At 37.8% G+C, this 20,831-nt stretch overlaps 1 protein-coding gene across 2 annotated transcripts in view; it reads left to right on the top strand.

Moving 5' to 3' along the window:
- The window catches only part of Wdr70 (WD repeat domain 70), a 281,725-nt gene that overhangs the window by 88,174 nt on the left and 172,720 nt on the right, over positions 1 to 20,831 (top strand). For both annotated transcript variants that reach the window (XM_013514960.1, XM_013514961.1), the window contains one exon: positions 11,114 to 11,190. In XM_013514960.1, the coding sequence (XP_013370414.1) occupies positions 11,114 to 11,190 (77 nt within the window). The remainder of the gene's footprint in view (positions 1 to 11,113; positions 11,191 to 20,831) is intronic.

Raw genomic sequence — 20,831 nt, forward strand, 5'->3', positions numbered from 1 at the left:
TTCCTTTGCATTTACTTAAACATGTTCTATGTACTAGTATATGGTCTATTTTAGAGACCATCCCATGTGCAGCTGAGAAGAATGTGTATTCTGATGCAGTTGGGTGGAACACTCTGTAAAGGTCTGCTAAGTCCATATGTTCACAGGTTTGGTTAAGTTCTGTTATTTCTTTCCTAATTTTTGGTCTAGTTGATCTATCTCTTTGTGACAGTGGTGTGTTAAAGTCCCCTGTTATGATTTCTTGCTACTTATTTCAATTTTCATGTCTGTTAGAATTTGTCTTGTATAGGTGGGTGCTCCTATATTTGGTGCATAGATGTTTAGGATTGTTATCTCTTCCTCTTGAAGTTTTCCTTCACAAGTATGTAGTGACCTTCTTTATCTCTTTTGATTGTTCTTGGCTTGAAGTTCACATTGTCTGCAAACAGAATAGGTGCACCTGCTCTTTTCTGGGTTCCTGTGGCATGGAGTATTGTTTTCCATCCTTTAATTTTCAGTCTTTGAATTTCCTTCTGAGTTAAATGTGTTTCTTGTATACAGCATACAGTTGGGTTTTTTTTTCCTAATCCACTCAGCAAGTCTGCTTTGTTTGGTTGGTGCATTGAGACCATTTACATTCATGTTTACAAGTGATATGTACTGGCTTATCTTTGCCATGCTATTTTCCTGCTGTTGGATCCTCCTTTTTCCCTCTGTTTAATTGCTTGCTCTGCTTGTTGGTTCCTTTCTGTTGTTGTTCTTGAAGTTGGGGTCTGTTTTATCTCTTTCTAGAACATCTCTCAGTACTCTTTGTAGAATTGGCTTGGCGGTCATGAATTTCTTCAGTTGTTGTTTATCATGAAAATATTTCATTTGTGTATTAAATTTGAAAGATAATTTTGCAGGGTACATCAATCTGGGTTGGAAGTTGTGTTCTTTCAGTAACTGAAATACTTCACTCCAAGCTCTTCTTGCCTTGATGGTTTGTGTTGGGAAGTGTGCTTTGATTCTGATAGTCTTTCCTTTATAGGTGATTTTTTTTTTTCTCTAACAGCGTTTAATATTTTGAGCTTTTGTTGAGTTTCTGGGATCTTGATCACTATATGTCTGTGTATAGATTTATTTCGATTTTGATTAACTGGAGTTGTATATGCGTCACTTATCTGGATGCCTGATTCTTTTTCTATACCTGGGAAATTTTCTGCTATCATTTCTGCAAATAGTCTTTTTACGTCATTTGTGTGGACCCCTGCTGTTTCATTAATACCTATTACCCTGACATTGTTTTTCTTTGCCTGATCTTGCACATTTTGAATTGTTATTTCCTGGTTCCTTGTTGTTTTTAAGAGATACGTCCTTTCATTTTCATCAGTGGCAGTGCTGTCTTCAAGGTCTGAAAGTCTATCTTCAGCTTGTTGAGGCGGTTTTGGAAGCTTTCGGTGGAATTTTTAATTTTGTAGGTATGTGTTTGCATCTGTTTCACACCTTCTAGTTCTTTTCTATATTGTTCCCTGAAGGTTTCATGGAGTTGTCTATGGTCTTCTATTTTCTTGCCTATGTCATCTTTGGATATGCTGAACATTTATTTTATTATTGTTATCATTTCTTTTCTCACCTGAGACATTATTTCTGCTCTCATGTCTTCTGTGGTCTGATGGAGTTGTTTGTTTACTTCAGTTGCTATCATTTCAGACATTTCAGTTGTATGACTTCTAGGCTCTTCTGTGTTGATGTCTCCTGGACTTATTTTGGGTTGTGTGGAGGTTGGAATTGCAGTTTGGTCCTTTGTTTTGTCAGTTTTGAAGACCCAGGGGCTTTCTGGAGTGGAGGCTTACTGTCCTGATTGAGTGTGAGTGGCACGGAGAGAGTTTACAGATCTGCAGTGCTCAGTGCAGCTCCTGTGCTTGTGAGTGTTGGCAAGGTGGTGTCCCAGATGCTCCCAAGCTTTCTTGCATTTACTTGGCTCCCAAGTGTGTGTGGGAAATGTGGGGGAAGCTCTCCGGAGTTCCATAGACTGTCTGGTGTTTGTCCCAGCTTCCACAAGAGTTGGGGGGATGCAGGTTGTGTTAACTAAGGCTTCCTTACCATACTGGAAGGGGAGGGTGAGGGTGAGCTACTTGTGGCTGCTGCCACTGTCCAGATTTGAGCTGAGGTCCCACGGGGCTTGTGAGTTGTTTTGGCAGTGACCACCAAAGCACCATAAGTTATCCAGTGCTCTAAGTGCCGCACACACTAGTGGGAGAGGCACCAGAGTGGCTCACCGGGTTTCCTAAAGGTTTCTGACATTCAACCCAGCTCCCCCAGACACACTATGGTGTGGCCAGTAGCCACAGAGGCCCATGGTGCCCAAGGTTCTGCCTGCCTTGTTCACTGGTCAGGGAGACGCCACTGTACCTTACCAGGCTGCTTGGAGATGTCCAGGATTTTGCTCAGCCAAGGCAGACACACTATGGGTGTGGCCAGTAGCCCTCGGAGGTTTCCAGAGTTCCACTTGCCTTGCACACTGGTCAGGGAGGCACTGCCGCACCTCACCGGGCTTCCTGAAGATGTTCAGGATTCAGCCCCACTGCTGTCCGGGTTTGTGCGTGGGCCCATGGTGTGTGTGGAGGTGGCAGCAGCTCACCCAAGTTCCTGAAGCCGTCCATGGTGCAGCCCAGCTCACACAGGGGAATGGGGGAGGAGGGGAGGGGCGGGGAGTAGACCTCAGGACCCTAAAGCTGTCTGGGTTTTTGCCTGGTTCCAAGCTCATGTGTGGGGGCGGCACGAGCTCACTGGAATTATAGAAGCGGTCTGAGGTGCAGCTCAGCTGCCGGTAGTGGTCTTATAATTTCATTATTAAGTTTTCTTTTGTCAGTTCATCCAGGGTTGATATTAAATGCTCCTTTTCAGGTTTGTCCTTGACCCTTTTCAACATCAAAGCAATTCTTGCTGTTTCTTAATTATATAACTCAGGAGAGCAGATTTAGGGGGACCCCAGAATGTTTGATCTTACAAAGTTCATGAGTGGACTTTAATTGTGGAAATTAGAAGACTTGCAAGGAGCTTTACTGATGTTTTCAAATGCTTCAGTTATAAACAGTACAACTGCATTGATATCAGACATTCCGTTATGTAGCAATTCCAAAAAAATTACTTTTATTAATTGGAGTGAAACATATTAATCATATATTTTATTGACAAATTCTTTTTTCTAAGAAGTAAAATATTTAATATTTATTGAAATAACATTGTTCTGGGTATATTTTTGTTTCCTTAGATGGATTTAACTGATGCTTTAAATTATAGATACAACTTTAAAAATTGTAATAATTTAAAGTATATTGTATTCCTTTCCATCTTTTCTTTCTTTGTTTCTTTTTTCTCTTTCTCTCTCTCCTCCTTTCCCTTTCTTTTTCTTTCTTTCTTTCTTTCTTTCTTTCTTTCTTTCTTTCTTTCTCTCTCTCTCTTTCTTTCTTTCTTCTTCCTTTCTCCTTCCTTCCTTCCTTCCTTCCTTCCTTCCTTCCTTCCTTCCTTCCTTCCTTCCTTCCTTTCTTCCTTCCTTCCTTTTTGAGATGGTCTCTCTTTGTAGTTCAGGCTGTCCTTGAGTTCACTATATAGCCCAGGCTGGCCTTGAACTCTCAAGTGATCCTCATGCCTCAGCCTTCTGAATGCTTGGGTTAAAGGTATGTGCCACCACTCCTGACTCCTTTCTATTTTCTGAATAGTTCCATAACTTTTTATCTAACAGAAGAACTTCCTTAACACTGGCTTCTGTCCTTTTGACATGTCCCCATCAGTTTTTTTGGAAGGAGGTAGTGCTTTCTTATATTCTCACACAGAGAACATTTCATCCTCATCCTGCACTTTTCCTGCCCTGACATTACCCATTTCTCCAATGATTCTCTGCTGCTTTTAATAGGGAATACAATTTAGAAATCACGATCTCAGTTCTGCATATATTCATTGTTGGTAGATTTCCTTTGCTTCGAAACTCACAAGACAGAGCTAGGCGGGGGACAAACCAACTAAAAACAAAATACATAAGACATCATGAGTTGATACAGATAAGTCCATCCTGATCCAGCTTCCTAGACTTTCCCAATGCTACATTTATATACTTTGCCAGCAATGAGAGACTTGGCATCCAACTTCGTAACACTTCGCATTTGTTCATTGCAGTAGTACGTGGAAAGTAGTTTCAGAATTGCTACACACATAGCTTTTATTATAGGGAGAATTCTAAGTCAGGCCTCAAAGGTCCCTTTCCTTCTCCTTCAGTGTGGGTTTTCCTTCCCTTTGAGTGAGTATACTGTCAATCTCATGTGGTAGTTGTTCTTGTGAGTAGGTTACATTACATGACACAGTAAACTTTAAGAAAGGAAGATTACCTTCTGTGGATCCAGCCTAATCGGGTGAGAACTTAACAGTGTGATTCCTGGCAAGAGAGAGTTTAAGTATGGGGAAGATTTAAGATGAAGGAGTTCTCACTGCTGCATTTGAGGTGGAATCAGAACTTGTGAGTTGAATTTGGAAACATAGCTAAGGATATTTCCAACCCAAGTGTTGTGAGAATGCTGCCCAGTTTTTTCTTGCTGCTGAAAGTGTAAGAGAAGAAAGATGAGTTAAAGGTAGTCTTGTTAAAAGAAAGCAAAGACTAGATGATTTAGTTACTTTTTAGCCTCTCCAGATGGCAAAGGATGCTGACATAAAGGAACTGCTTCCGAAAGTGTGGTATAAAGGAATAGGCACCATACCTGGTGATGTACACTTCTAATCCCAGCACGTGGGAAGCTGAAGCAGGAGGATTGCTATGAGTTTGAGGCCAGTTTGGACTAAATAATGAGTTCAAGGTCAGCCTGGACTACACAGGGAGACTGTTCTTGCTCCTTGGCTGGTTTCAAGAGGTATGGATAAAGACAACATTTTTTGGAAACCTTTCTAAGCATGACTTCTGTCTAATGGAGATTCAATATAAGAAAGATTTTCATTTGTTGACTTTGAAGCTAGAGAGATCCATGTGACAAGGAATGCACAAAGCTTCTGGAAGAGTAGCTTGCAGCTGACAGCAAGGACATGAACTTGCACAAGTCATAGAACCATAGGGCCCTTGTATCCTCCCAAGAACCTGAATGAGCTGGGTGGGAGGGAGTTCTACTGCTCAGCCTGCAAAATGGTGACATTTTGATTTCAGTATATGAGACTCTGAGCAGAGACTGCCATATTGTGTCTATGCACATATTAGGTAATATATTTGGAGTGTTTTATATCCCTAAGTTTGTGGTAATTTGCTTTATAGCAATAGAAAATGAATACAATTTTGCAGAAAGCACAAGTACTACATAATGAGGAAGTTGTAGGGATTGTGGTAAAGCATGACAATAAAGATTAGCTTTGGTAGGAGGAGGGCTAATTTTGCCTTGCAAATGGAAAGGATAAGGATGGGCTCATGTGCATATTTTCTTACAGGGAGCGGCTTCAGATTGGAGATGGAAAGTATCACCATCTCCTTGCAGTCATTTTCTAATTTTGTGTTGCAGGAATTTTGGGCTCTCAGTGGCTTTGTAAAAATTTAGAGCACTGTTGATGGTTGTGAGGGAAAAATTATTAGAATTGTGGGAGCACAAAAGGTTACAGAATGTAAACTTGTAGAGACAGTTATTCTATATATTCATATGGTATTTTTGAGTTTTACTCAGGACTCTTTTATAAATGGGTCCAACAGAAGGACACTCAAGATTATGTTGAGAAAGTGGTTGAAGTTTAGGATATTGAAAATAAAAACCAGTAAGGAACTGTAAGATAGGTGGTTATGTAGCCAATGAATGGAATATCTAGAGCCTGTCAGTGATGGCGAACCTTTTGTACTTTCAGTGATACAAACAGTCCATTGCAGCACACATGCCAGAGGTTCACCTCCACTGGCCTAGATCATATCTGTGGTAAAATTTTTCTAAAGTCAGTAAATATTGAGAGTTTTTTTTTTCTTTTTCTTTTTCTTTTTCTTTCTTTCTTTTTTTTTTTTTTTTGCTGTACTGGGGATTGAATGCATGACCTTGTGCTTGCCAAGCAGGCGCTTATGCCACTGAGCTATATCCCCAGCCCCAAATATTGAGAGTTTATGATTTCAGAAAAGGAACCACTTGTGGTGATAGCAGAATTAGCTGTTGTTAGGACTGTTGAAATATGGAGTTGACTAGGTCAAAGAAGAGTGAAGTTTCTTCTTTGATGTGTTAAATGGTATTAATATTTCCTAGATTCTCAAAAATTAGAACTTTAACTTTACAGTCCTTGATTCATAGGAAAAAATGACTAAGATGTGATAGATTACAAGAAGGATTGGCAAACTAATCTGAAGGCCAAGTATAGCTTCTGCTCCTCCACTCTTCTCCTCTTTTGGGGCTGCTGGAGATTGAACCCCAGGGCCTTACACCTGCTAGGTAAGTGCTCTATCACTGAGCTATTCCCAGCCCTCCACTCTGTTTTTGTAATTAAAAGTTTTAGTGGAACACAGCCTTATCCATGAATTCACTGTTGTTTATGGCTCCTTTTGCACTTCAGTGGTAGACTATTTGTAGCAAAGACCAGGTGACTCAAAGCCTCAAACACTGTCTGACCCTTTATAGAACTAGTGCACCAATTCCTGGATTAAAGCTGTGAACTCCCTAGCAAAATGTACTCCCACCAGATGTTTATGACAATTTTAGGAGGTTTCGTGAGTGGACTCTGGCCAAGAAGAACTTTTGGATCAGAGTTCACACTATATTCCCTCCTGCTTTTCATGTCTTCATAGGAATTGGCTCTGTTAGCTCTCCATATCAAAGGTGTTGGTACTTTCATAATGTGGGCCATTCTGTGACTACAAATGACATTCCAGCAGGGTGGTTTTATAGCTGCTGCGACTGGGGCAGCCACAAAAGTGTGGGCATTTTAGTGCAGCTCAGCATATCTCTGTGTCTGGCAGCCTCCCTGGCTGCCTGCCTTGTCTGTCTTTCTGTCTCTGTCTCTCTCTGTGTGTGTGTGTATGTGTGAAGACTCTTAAATAAAGGAAGATTTTTTTTCCTTGCCAGGACAGCCTATATTTAGATAAAGGGAGAGAGAAAAAGTAGTTTATTTGCAGGAAAAGTGTTTTAGTCACTAACTGTTCTTTAATAGGTGTCACTTTAAATTTTTTTCCTCTACTGTTAGCCATGGTACTGAATCTGTTTAGATCTATTTAAGAATCCTTAGTTGAACTTCATTTTGTTATGACTAATTTTGGTCAGTGTTTTAACATAGGGCACTTAACATTCCTTTTGCCTTTGTCATGTTCTGTCTTTACAAACAAGAAACAACATTTGCAGTCTTTCAGATATGTATATATTTCTTTCAATTTAACCTCCTGTGTGTATGTGTTCTTACTCTGAGTGTTCACCAGTTAAGGTGTTTCTTTACCTGAACATCATCTATAGTAGGGGCCATTTGGTGCTTTAAGTTTTTAAAAGTTCTAACACGGTGTTTCAACTCTATAATCAAATACCAGTAAAAGGTTTGCTTTCTGGGGCCTGCCTTGCAGTCAAGCATGGACTAAGTACAATGTTGCCTTGCTGTTTGAACAAAGAACAGGAAGTAAGAATCTAAGGATGAAACAGTGTAGCAGCAGTCTGTAGAGTCCCTGAGTCTGAGAGTGAAGAGAAGGAACTGGTCCTCAGATGAAGAGGGGAGGAGTGATGTCAGTGCAGCTGGAGCTGAAGTTAGTAGAGGAGGAGAATGAGAGTGGGAAAGCCAGGGCAGGGTGGGAGCCAAGTCCTCAAAGGCTGACATCTCTTGGATTATCAGTGTTCCTTTTATTGAAAATCATGAGGTATTTTCCTCGAACACAGTTAGATATTTAATGGAACATAATCAGATCAGATACTGTTAACTACCACTCATTAAAAAAAAATTTTTTTTTAAACACTGGCAGATACATTTCTGTTTTTGAAAGAGATTAATGAGATCCTTGACAATCTGATTTTAATAAACAAATCATTATCATTTTGTACAATTTCAGTTGCGTGAAACTGAAGTGAATGTAACTCACTTCTCTCTTCTGACTACTGCATGCTATATGCAAAATTCACACCTCAGTTCTCATAATACTGTAACTCTCGGCAGCATTTGACCCATTTGATGAGTCCTCTCTTTGGAACATCTTTACCTGACTTCCAGTTCACTGTCCTCTTGTGGTTTTCCTCCTCTGTTATTGAATTTTCCCTCCTCCCCTCCCTCCTTTCCTTCCTTCTTTTTCCATTCAGCCTCTATATACTGAAGTATTCAAAGCTCAGTATTGAGCTCCTGTTAGTGTTTATACCTGCTCCTTGATTGCGGTTATTTGATCACATGGCTTTAAAAACAATATATACATGCCAATGATTTATAAATTTATAGTTCTCATTTTGTGTTCTCATCTGCTGAACTAGGCTATATATTAGATACCTTAGCCTAACTTGTCAAAAAAGGAAATTATGATTTTTTTTCTTTCTAGACTGTTTCTTCTGCAGTTGTCTTTATCTCTGTAAATGACATTTTCATTCACCAGTTGATGAAGACAAAAAGCTGTGAGTTCCATTTGCCTCTTTTCTTTCCCTCTTATCCTTTCCTTCCCTCATAGCTTTGTATGTGTACCACTGGAAAAACATGTTTTGTGAATAAAACTGTTTTAAACATTTGTGTGTAGATTTTGTATGAACATGTTTTCACATCAGTTGAGTAAAGTGTAATTGCTGATTGTATGGTCAGAATATATTTACCTTTGTTGAGGCACTGCGCAGCAGTCGTACAAAGTAGCTGTGGGGGGAGGGGTGCATATGAATCATCAATTGTTTTAGCTGAAAAGGCTGTCCTTTATTGAATTGCCTTCGTATCTTTATAAAATATCAATTGATGATATTTGATAGGAAATCAGTATATTACAGAGTAAGGAATACAAGAGCTGGAAAGTGTAATTTGTTTAGGTCATATACAGATTAGAAAGCTAGCAGAAGTTTATATGTAAAGGGATAGCATATTTAGAATTATATTTTTTATAAGATTATATTGATTGCTAAGTAGAATATATGAAGTGAGAGTGAAAATAAACTAGTGATAAACCTGCTATAGTACATAATAAGTGGTGTAGACTCATGAGCTAAGTTGGCTCACAGAAGACTGATAGTGGTGAAAAGGAGAAAAGTAGATAGATTTGAGATATGTTTTGAATAAAATTGGCAAGACTAGCTGGTAGATTGAATTCAAATAGTTAAAAATTTTTGGAATGAGGGCTATGGGAATATTTAAAGATGATTTTCAAATTTTTACCTTGATGAACTGGGAATGAAATCTAAAATGAATTGAACAGAAAGAAGCATGATCTCTGTAATGAACCTATTATGTTTGAGATGCCTGGTGATACATACTGGAAACATCAAGTAGATAGCTGGATACACACGTCCTGCATTAAAATGTGAAAAGTGGGACATGTGTGTGTGTGTGTGTGTACACACATGCATGCATGTACTCACTTATGTTTTTTTTTTATTTACTATTTTAAAGAGTAAAAGAAGGGTAACATAGTAGTAGGGGGGATTACCGAATTATAGACAGAGCGGTAGGAAATTATCAATGGTTGTTGTTTTACGTATTGTTATCTACAAGATAGTTTCTCAGGAAAACAAATAGACAAATAATAGTGAGTTACAGACAGAAGTGGTAGGTTATTATCAATGGTTGTTGTACTATACTTTGGTATCTTCAAAGTGGTTTCTAAAGAAAATAAATAGAGCTATACAGGTGACCAATTGACTATTCGTTGACTATTCTCAATGGTTGTTGTAGGAAACACATAGTAGTAAACATACATCCATTTATGAAATAGCATAGGAACAATACAAACATTACAGAATTATGGACAGATTAGTAGGAAAATATCAATGGCTGCTGTAATACATGGTGGTATCTTCAAAGTGGTTTCTCAGGAAGACAGAGATATGCAAGAAAGATCTAACAAGTAGTTACAGCCTAAGGGTTGTGAAAAATAGCGTATTACCTCCTCAACAGTGACTCCTGTCACTGAGGTGTGACAAGGCCAGGATTGAAAAGAAGGACCAAGTGACTTGTATCTGTGTCTAGCAACAGGCTGTTTTCTTTTTCCTCTATAGTCATGATTACCTGGGGCTCCTTCATGGAGATGACAGTCTGGCCAGAGAGAGAAGGCAGAGTATGCCCCGGGCACACTCATTCCTGTTAGACTAACTGGTAGGGTGGGTCTGAGCTCTAGGGCCTCCACTTCAGAGGGCAGACTGATCTCCAGTGGTCACCTTTGCATTCAGGACATGTCCCAGGGGGCTTGTTAGGGCAGTTCCTCTTGAGGTGGCCTGGCTTTTAACAGTGGTAGCAGAGAATGAAGTCATTGAGTTCTTCTTGGGGCCCCGAGAATCAGACTTAGGGTCTGTTTCTCTTAGTGCTGCAGCAAAAGCAGCTGCTTTTTCTTGGTCTCTTTGTTTTCTCTCCTTGGACTCCTCCTTGTCATGGCTATAGAATACTGAGGAGGCAATTCTTACCCCACTTACGTCTGATACCTACTTTGTGGTTGATTTGATTGAATGTTAATTTTTATACCAGCATAAAATTTTATTGTTTTTATGCTTTCTGTATTGTGTAGTGCCTAATCTTCCAGAGTCATTTTAGATACATGTTTTTCTTTTCTCATATCTGTGTTTATAGAGGTATCGTTGAATCAATATGGGTCACTTATTTTTAGAAAATATGGATTTTTTTTACCTCAACCTCTTACCTTTGCTTTGCTGTTTTGTGAGTGCTGTCTGTTCCTCCTAATTATTTTCCATTGAAGAAAAGAGTCATGATCTTATTATAGTTTTACCTTTTTTGCCCCCCTAAAGATGGCATGTCATTTCCCCCTTTATTAAGTACCTGTTACAGGTAAGTACTATTGTAATTCTGAGCATGGATGGGGGTGATATATGGTTAGATTAAATAAAGTGAAAAACAAATCATATTTTGAGGTAAAATTTGAATAAAGTAATATCAGCTTGTATGCTTTTGAGGGGCATAAAAAGTTTTACTTTTATGTGTGATCTGTCAGTTCTTTGTCAATTTACTTTTAAACATCTTTTATTCCATTTGCTTTTATTCTTTTAAGGGTCACACAGCAATGCTTCACACTGGCTCATGGCATCCCAAAATAAAGGGAGAATTTATGACTTGCTCAAATGATGCGTGAGTATTTTTGATAATTTATCTAATACATTCATATCTCTCAGTACTTTCTACCATTTATATTGTAACATTCTTGGCAATAGAGTATTAAAAATCCTGATGTTTACATATCCTTAAATTTGATTTTGACTCATAGTATAGTATGAAAATGAGAGTTGCTATAAATTTCAGTAAAGTTTATCATGGAACACAGTGGATTGATGCTATTAACTGGATCCAAATGGCTTTGAAGTTGTGGTTAATAATTTTTACTTTTTTCTAGCAAAGACTGATTTCCATCTGAAAAGAAAATGTGTTTTCCTTTCATAACATCCAAGTTGGCCTTTTCCTTTGCCATACTTCTATGAGAGGATAAGTGAACTTTAAAGATAGATTCTCATCATACCTCTTCTTTACCACCTTTTAGAGATGTCTGCCGTATGATCTTTGCTTAGCCTTTGACTCTGAATTAGTAATTAGTTATAGCTGAGCTGCAGAAGATCAGCCCAGACTCCTTGTTCAGTCAGGAAGTACTGCATGCTCACTGTATGTGAAGTATACTGTGATGTAAGACTCCATCCATGTGGCATATGTCCCAGCACATAGCTGCTGGCAGGTAGACAAGGTACATATACACCAAAAAATAAGTAATATTGTTTTAAGCTGTGGTTAGTGTTAAGGATAAACAAAATAGAATAAAATGTTAAAATAAAACAAAAGGATAGATTGAATAGGGGAGAGGGATATATAGGATAGTTAGAGAAGACCTCTGAAGAAGTCATGCAAAGACGACAGGGAAAAGGGCTTTCTAGGCCAAAGTGATGGCTTAGAGACCTTGGGATGATAATCTGATATGGTATAAGGCCAAGACAGACCAGTGCAGTTGACATTTTGTAGGTTGGTAGGAAAGGTGAAGATGACAGGAAATGCGTTTGGAGAAGGTGAGGGCCAGACATTTGAGGTATTGTGGGCTAAAGTGCAAGGGGCTAGAGTCTAATGTAATGATGAGCCAAACCATTTAAAGAGTACCCAATCTTATCGTATCATGGAGAATTCAGTCAGTAGGAATGGGTATTGGCAGGCAGCAAGGGAAGATGTGACTTGTTTCTTGTGAGAGTTCTAGGACACATGTACAGAACGGGTCCCAAAGCCCTTCACATGGACTTCTCATGAGAACTCGAGCAGTTTTCTCTAGGATGGCCTAGACCTGATGTTAGCCTCAGGAGTGGGAGATACAACAGACAGCGCCATTGAGCTCTGAACTGCTGTGTTCTTTCACAGTCATGCTCTAAAATGCTGTAGAGTATACTTCTTTTCCTACTTTCACTTGGCCTAAATTCACTCTGCAGAGAGCATTTCTTTTTCTGCCTTCAATAAATGTAAAACCTCACTACCTTTGTTCTTTTCCTGACCAATTCTTTGTTCAGGATGGACAGAATCTAGAAACCACCTCGTGCAGGAGACTGCAGCACCTCAGAACCCAGTAAAAGACTCTGTACAGTGTGCTAACATTTCCTAATGAGATAAGATTAATAGCATAATAATAGTTATCATTCATTGAGAACTTACATGAATCAGTGCTGCATAGTACACTTTACATATACAGCAATGAGGTAGGTAGGCAGTAACGTTATCTATTCCAAATGAAGAAACTGACTGACTTTCCCAAGGGCAAATGCTTCTGTGTGGCTGAATCAGGATGCGAACCCACTATAAGTGGTTGTCACAAAAATGATAGTTACTGATCTATAGATGAAGGTACAAGATAGAAATTCCTCTGGTATAAGACCTCACCTTCTACCAGAAGAGACCTGGAATAGCAAAAGCAGTCCTGGCAAACAAAGACAAGTCAGGTGGAATCACAATCCCTGACCTGAAATTATACTACAAAGCTAATGTAGAAAAATCAACCTGGTACTGGCTAAAAAATAGACCAGAGGATCAATGGAACAGACTGGAAGAAACAGGTACAACCACAAACACACTCAACCACCTAATTTTTGACAAAGGGGCCAAACAAACTCACTGGAAGAAAGATAGCCTCTTTAATAAATCGTGCTGCAAAAATTGGCTACTACCTGCCAAAGACTGAAAATAGACCCGAGTCTATCACCACGCACCAAACTCAAGTCAAAATGGGTCACAGATCTCACTATTAAAACAGAAGCACTAAATCTATTGGAAGAGAAAGTAGGTAAAAACCTTGAAGACATAGGGGTAGGCAGAGAGTTCATGAACAAAAACCAAACCACATGTGAAATACTACAAAGAATCAGCAAGTCGGATCTCATTCTACTGAAAAGTTTCTGCACATCTAAAGAAATCACCAGCAGAGTAAAAAGAAAACCCACAAATTGGGAAAAAATTTTAGCTGACTGTCCCTCAGACAAAGGACTTCTATCTAGAACATATAAAGAATTAAAAAATATCAGCCCCTCCAAATTCAAAGACCCAATCCAAAAATGGGCAGCTGAGATGAATACACACTTCTCAGATAATGAAGTACAAATGGCAAATAAATGCATGAGAAAATGTTCAACATCATTAGTCATTTGAGAAACGCAAATTAAAACAACATTGAGAGTTCATCTCACCCCAGTAAGAATGGTTAGCATTAAGAAATCAACCAATAACAAATGCTGGAGAGGCTGTGGAGAAATAGGAACTCTTCTCCATTGCTGGTGGGAATGCAGACTGGTGAAACCACTGTGGAAATCAGTTTGGAGACATCTCAGCAAATTAAGTCTAGAGGTACCATTCAACCCAGCTATTCCCCTTCTGGGTATTTTCCCAGAAGATCTGAAAACATCATATCACAGCGATATATGTGCACCCATGTTCATAGCAGTGAAATGTGTAATTGCTAAATTGTGGAAGCAACCCAAATGTCCATCCACTGAGGATTGGATAAAAAAATTGTGGTACTTTTATATAATGGAATATCATTCAGCTATAAAGAAAGATAAACTCGAGGCTTTTACAGGTAAGTGGTCACAACTAGAGACCATACTCATAAGTGAAATAAACCAGACCTCCATGTGTAAGCAATGTATTGTCTTACTAGGGTAAGACCCTGAAAGAGTGAATAAAAGTTAGGAGATATGACAGACATTGTAAATGAAAGGAAAATGCTCAAAAGTAAAGAGCAACTGGGGTGAGGGAAAAGAGAAAAGAAAGAAGGGGAAATTAGGTAAATATGTATATACTGGATAGCTAACATAGTTGTACTACTGCCTTCTATTGCTGTACAGAAAGGAACAGTTAATAATTAATTATTTGCTCAGTCTTGCATGTCTCTATTTGTTTTCCTGAGAAACCACTTTGAAGATATCAATACGTAATACAACAACGATTGTTAATTTCTTACCACTTTGTAACTCTCTATTGCTTGTATTGTTCTTATGCTATTTTGTAAATGGATGTCTGTTTGTTAATGTTTTCCTTCTTTTATTTTTAAAATAAATTAAAAAAAGAAAAAAAAATCATTCAAATGGCTAAGAAATATATTAGACCTCACCTTCTAATGAACAGTTTGCAGTATTCTCCTGGTCTGAAGAACAGATTCCTTTACCTTGAAGGAATCATTTGCTGTGGAGGCCAAAGGGACATTCACGTTTTTCCTCTGGCCTCATTTATGCCAAGTTAAATGTTGGACTTCTCAGTGTGAGCTGGATTTCTAGTGCCTTACCTTTTCAATTGTATGATTTAGTATGAAGCTTGAACTAAGATCAGGCTGATTTAGGAATGAAATGAAAAAAGGAAGAAGGCAAGGTAGCAGTATTTTTCATTTTGTCAAGTTTTCTAAAATGGAAACTAGATACCAAAACTTCTTTATTACATTTTACTTGGACGTAAATAGTAATGAAAATCAGGTGATAATGGGAACAAAAATGCTTACTTATCCAAAGGAAGTCATTTCTACTTTTAAACTGACATGACGTGATGAGAAGCCATTTTCTAATTTGTGCTAATAGATTGTAGTAGTTTGTGAATGCAGCCATTCATGACACTAAGGTAACGTAAATCCTTTGTATAGAATTTGTACTAAGCGAATTCCAGCTCAGCACAGAGCTCAGCCTTATAGGTACTGGTGAATGAATCAGATACGTTCATTGTTTCATTGCCTAGAAATATGTATTTGAAGGTTGCTTCAGATCTGTTATGACTACTTCTCTGCCTCTATCTGTAGTCAATTGTTGTATTTACATCTTTGACTCAGTAAGTTTTCTTGATACTTATACCACTCCTAATTTTCCCACTTGCAGTTACACACCTTGATTTGTATGAGTCATCACCATGACATTTTAGGAAAAGAGGATGTTGCAGGCTGAATTTTACTCCTTAAAAGTCATACATTGAAGCCTGAACCTCTCATATCTCATAATGTAATTATATTTCGAGTTAATTCCTTGAGAGAGATGACTTTGAAGCTGTGAGGGTGGATCTGATCCAGTATGACCATTGTCTGTATAAGAACAAGAGACACCAGGGATGCACATCCGCAGAGAAAAGGCCGTGCTAGGACTTAGCAAGAGGGTTGCTGTCTGTAAGCCAAGGAGAAAGGACCTTAGCAGAGATCAAACCTCACAGGCCAAGACACCTTGATTTTGAATTTCTAGATTCTAGAACTGTGAGAAAATAAATTTCTGTTACTTAAGCAGACATAGGGAAAGTTAGAGACTTGTGTAATGGTAAAAATATGCAGATAGGAATTTATGGGGTTTGTTTTTTGTGACTTCTTACCATTCTTTTATCTGTTTAGCTGATCTGCCTGGGGCTAAGATACATTAACAAATGTGTTAGTTATATTTCTTATTGGGACAAAATAACCAACACCCACAAGTTAAAGAAGGAAAGGTTTATTTAGCTCACAGTTTGTACAGGTTTTAAGCCACAGTTGGCTGGCTTCAAGGCAAGGTGTTACGGTAGAGGAAGATGGCAAAGAAGAAAGAGTTCATGGCCTGGCAGACAGGAATCGGAGAGCAGTGAACCTCCCTTTCCCTTTTATTCTGTTTAGGCTATAAGCCTATTGGTTGATGCCACCCACACTCAGGATGGGCCTTCCCATTATCCACACTCAGAACTATGTTAAATCAATCAGTGGGCTAATTCAGATACTACACACCCTTAATCCATATTCACACACCCTAGATCTAGCCACCTTCTAAAATCCCACCTTATGAATGATGAGGCTTTGGGCGGACATCTTGATATAAGCCATAACAACAAATCACTCATCTTTACTCAGTTTCTTTCCAATGAAGACAAATACTAGAACATTGGAATGATAGAAAAATTCTAAATTAGCTTCCTTCCCTAGATCATCCTTGCTCTGAGTTTGAAAACTTGTCTTACTTTTAATGATCACATTAAATGGAAGGCAGATCTCATGATGAGTTTTTATGATATTCTTGGTGATTTTGGATGAAAAGGTTCATAAATTTTTATCTGCTCAGTGTTTAATTATGGAAAATGAATAGTAACAACTGTTTTTCTTTCTGTGGTTTTTATTAAGATGTTGGGTGCTTTCAAAAGTTTGGAATTATTCTGTTATCTTTTTGACACCTAAAATTTATCCATAGCCTACATAGAATATTGAATAAGTTTATAATTGGCAAAAAAATTGAGAGTTGATTATAATCTACAGCCTCAGAATAAAGCACAGTAAAGTATTTTAAATGCCCAGGGTCCTGAATAAATGTATTTATTGAATGACTAAAAGAATGTTTGATGGTTAGCTATGAATCTGTGAATTTTTCTGTTATTTCACAATTAAGAATATTGGCTTTCTCTTAAATTTTAAAATCTTGACCTGCAGTTGATATTCATGTCTTTCTTTTATAATGCCTAGGACTGTTAGATTGACCGTCTTTTCCTGTAATGTTTTTTACATGTCTTTTCACATAAATTAAGTTTTCAAAGACAGTTCCTGTCTGCACTTGAATTGGAAAGATACTTCATGATGCCTTTTGTAATGATGATGATACATCTGATACTTTCCCACTCTGTGGATATGTATGCTTTGATATTTTCTCTTTTAAATATACACTTAAAATGTTAAGAATTTAGTAGGAAATGTTGATTAAAGTGTATATAATCTAGATCTGGGATGCTTTCTCCCCTGCTTGTTGGTGTAGTCTTTAATTTGGCTGATTTGCTATTGACTATTTGTGTATTCAAGTGAGAATCACAGAGTTTTAGAAACAGAGGAAGGTGTTACCATCTAGTCAGTTACCTTTTTTTTTGGACTGGGAATCGAACCCTGGGCCTCACACTTGCCAGGCAGGTGCTGTGCCACTGAGCTACATCTCTGGCCCAATTACCTCATTTTTAAAAAGGGAAACAAAGGAGCTTGTTTGTCCACTTTTTTTTCTTTTAAAAAGAGTAGTGAAAAAAAGAACAATAGCAGAATACCAATGTCACAAACATAAACAAAACAAAGGAAGAACATTAAAAATGATACAGGGTTTCAAAACAAAATGATGGGAACCTACAGTGGTTATTATACTGTACTACATATTGTTATCTTCAACCAAGTTGCTCAGATTACCAGATATGAGAATGGAAGATTGTTCAGAACATTAAGGAGCATAAAAAAATCACTAAAAAAGACGATACAGAGTTTCACTTTTAGACAAGATGGTAGGAATTCACCAATGGTGGTTCTATTGCATATTGTTGTGTTCAAGTCAGTTGCTGTCCACTTTCTTGTGGGAGAATAATCTCTTCACTTTGAGTGACTGAACCCCTGAATACTGTGCTTCTCATTTCAAGGAGTCCTGATGGAAAAATTAATTGTTTCTGAAATGATGCAAGGAAAGGCATATTGTTAGCGTTAAGAATTTGTAAATGATTTTGTAATGAACTGTAAAAATTTCAGCTGTGGGCAGCTAATTTTTATGGGAGAGATGGGAAAGGGCTTTGAAGAAAGCTTTCAACTGCTTGTTTTTTAGAGAAAGTTTTGAATAATACATTTTAAAGACTTTTGTGGTTTTATCATCTTTCCAGTATTTGTTATTCCTTTTGAATTCTATTTTTCTGTAGTAACTCATGTGAAATGTTTGTACATTTCAGAGGTTTTAAATGAGGATGAAAAAGTTGTAAGACAGTGTCTCATTTTTTTAGTCAGGGGAGAAAGGAAATATGGAAGAAGAACTAGGTAGTGGCAAGCTCATAGTAAGAATAATTAAAAAAAAAAAAAAGGCCAGAGAAAGTGGATTTAGGCTGAGGTGAAAGAGGAGCCTGTGGACATGACAAAATGGTCATAAGACATTTGCAAATAATTGTGGTACTTAATAAGATTTTTAAAAGGTTTATATGTTTTAGGTATACATAGTGTTTTTTTAGGTATACATAATGATCACATTCATTGTCAAATTTTTAAATGTACATGGTATAACTTGATTCTTTTTCTTTTTCCATTCCCCTACCCTCCCTGCAGCCACTCTTCCCTTTCTTATTTATAAAAGCTTTGTTTTCATTTTTTCCTTCTTTTCTCATGTTTTTCCTTTACCCTCCTTCCTTTCCTCCTACCACCTCTCTAGCTCCCCTTCCCATTTGAACATTTTCTTCCAATTTCACACTATCTATTATACATTTGGTCCTTATTTACACTTTCAGTTTCTTACATCAGAGAAACAATGTGATATTTACACATGTGTGTCCAATTTATTTCACTTAAGAGTATGGCCTCAGGACGCATCCATTTAGCTGGAAATGTCTCAAGCTTATTCTTCTTTATGCCAGAATAGTACTTCATTGTAAAAACAACAAGAACAAGAACAACAACAAAAACCATCTTCTTTATCCATTCACCAGTTGATGGGCATTTGGACTGTTTCCAAGATGTAGCTATTACACACTGTGCTGATATAAACATGGGTGTGCATACATCATTGTGGTATGATGATTTTAATTCTTTTGGAAGGATACCAAGAAGAAGTATTGGTGGATCAAATGGAACCTCTGGCCCAAGTTTTTTCGCGAGTGTCCACACCAGTTTCTACAGTGGTTGCACCAGTCATTCCCACCAACAGTGGAGAAGGGCTCCTTTTTCCCTACAACACCACCCACATTTATTATTGGTTGATTGCTTGATAATAGCCATTCTTCCTGGTTTAAGATGGAATTTCAGCATTGTTTTAGTTTGCATTTCCTGAATGAAAAGTGGTGTTGAACATTTTTTTGTATATTTATTTGCCATTTCTGTGTCTTCATCAGAGAAGGGTGTATTCATCTCAGATGCCCATTTTTGGATTGGGTCTTTAAATTTGGAGGGGGGTGTAATTTTTTTGAGTTCTTTATATATTCTACATAGGAATCCTTTGTCTAAGGAACAACTGTCAGAATTTTTTCACACACTGTGGATTGTCTTTTCACACTGTTGGTTGTTTCTCTTGCTGTGCAAAAGCTTTTTAATAAGATGAGTTCCCACTTGTTGATTCGTTGTGATATTTCCTGTGCACTCAGAGTTTTGTTCATGAAGCCTTTGTCTGTAACAGTGTCTTCAGCATATTTAGTATTTCTGTTTTAATCTTTGATCCATTTCAATTTTAGTTTAGTGCATAGTGAAAGATATGAGGCTAGTTTTAATCTTCAGCATGTGGAAAGCAGTTTTTCCAGCACCATTTATTAATGAAGCTTTCTTCCAGTGAATGTGTTTGGCACCTTTGTCAAAGATAAGGTGGCTAAGTATGTCTGGTGTTTCTGCATCTTCTAATCTGTTCCATTGGTCCTTGGGTCTTTTTTTTTTTTTTTTTGCCAGTACAATGCTGTTTTTATCACATTAGCTTTGTAGTATAATTTCAAGTCAGGGACTGTGATGCTACCCCGTCGTACCTTTGTGGCCTACAATTGCCTTTGCTAGTTTGGTTTCTTCTGGTTCCAAATGAATTTTAGGATTGGTTTCTCTAATTCTGTGAGATATTCTGTTGGAATTTTGATAGGGATTGCATTAAATCTGTGTAACAATTTTGGAAGTATGGCCATTTTCACTCTACTGGTTGTTTCTACCCAAGATTGGCCATTTTCACTCTATTGGTTGTTTCTACCCAAGATCAGGGGATATCTTTCCATTTTCTGATATCCTCTTCAATCTCCTTTTTCAGAGTACTGTAGTTTTCAATTCAGAGGTCTTTTACTTACTTCATTAGATTGATTCCTAGGTATTTCACTTTTTGAATGTTACTGTGAAAGGTGTTGTTACTAATTTCTCTCTCAGTGAATTTGTTATTTGTGTAGAGGAAGGCTATTGATTTTGGAGTGTTCACTTTGTATCCAGCTATGCTACTGAATTTGGTTTTCAAATCTAGAAGTCTTTTGGTGGAGTTTTTGGGGTCTCCATGTAGAGTATCTTGTCATCCACAAATAATGATAATTTAACTTGTTCCTTTCCTATCCTTATTCCTTTTCCTCCTCTTGTCTAATTGCTCTGGTTATTTCCAGAACCATATTGAATAAGACTGGTGACAGTGGACATCCTTCTCTTATTCCTGATTTTAGACTGAAAGCTTTCAGTCTTTGATCATTTAGTATGATGTTGGTTGCCCTTTTATCAGATTGAGATAAAGACAGTCTATTCTGATTTTCTGTAGGGTTTTTATTATGAATGGGTGTGGGACTTTGTCAAATTCTTTTCCTGCATCTCTCGAGGTGATCATGTG

Source organism: Chinchilla lanigera, unplaced genomic scaffold (assembly GCF_000276665.1).
Source record: "Chinchilla lanigera isolate Chin_1 unplaced genomic scaffold, ChiLan1.0 scaffold00025, whole genome shotgun sequence".
Classification (NCBI taxonomy): Eukaryota; Metazoa; Chordata; class Mammalia; order Rodentia; family Chinchillidae; genus Chinchilla; species Chinchilla lanigera.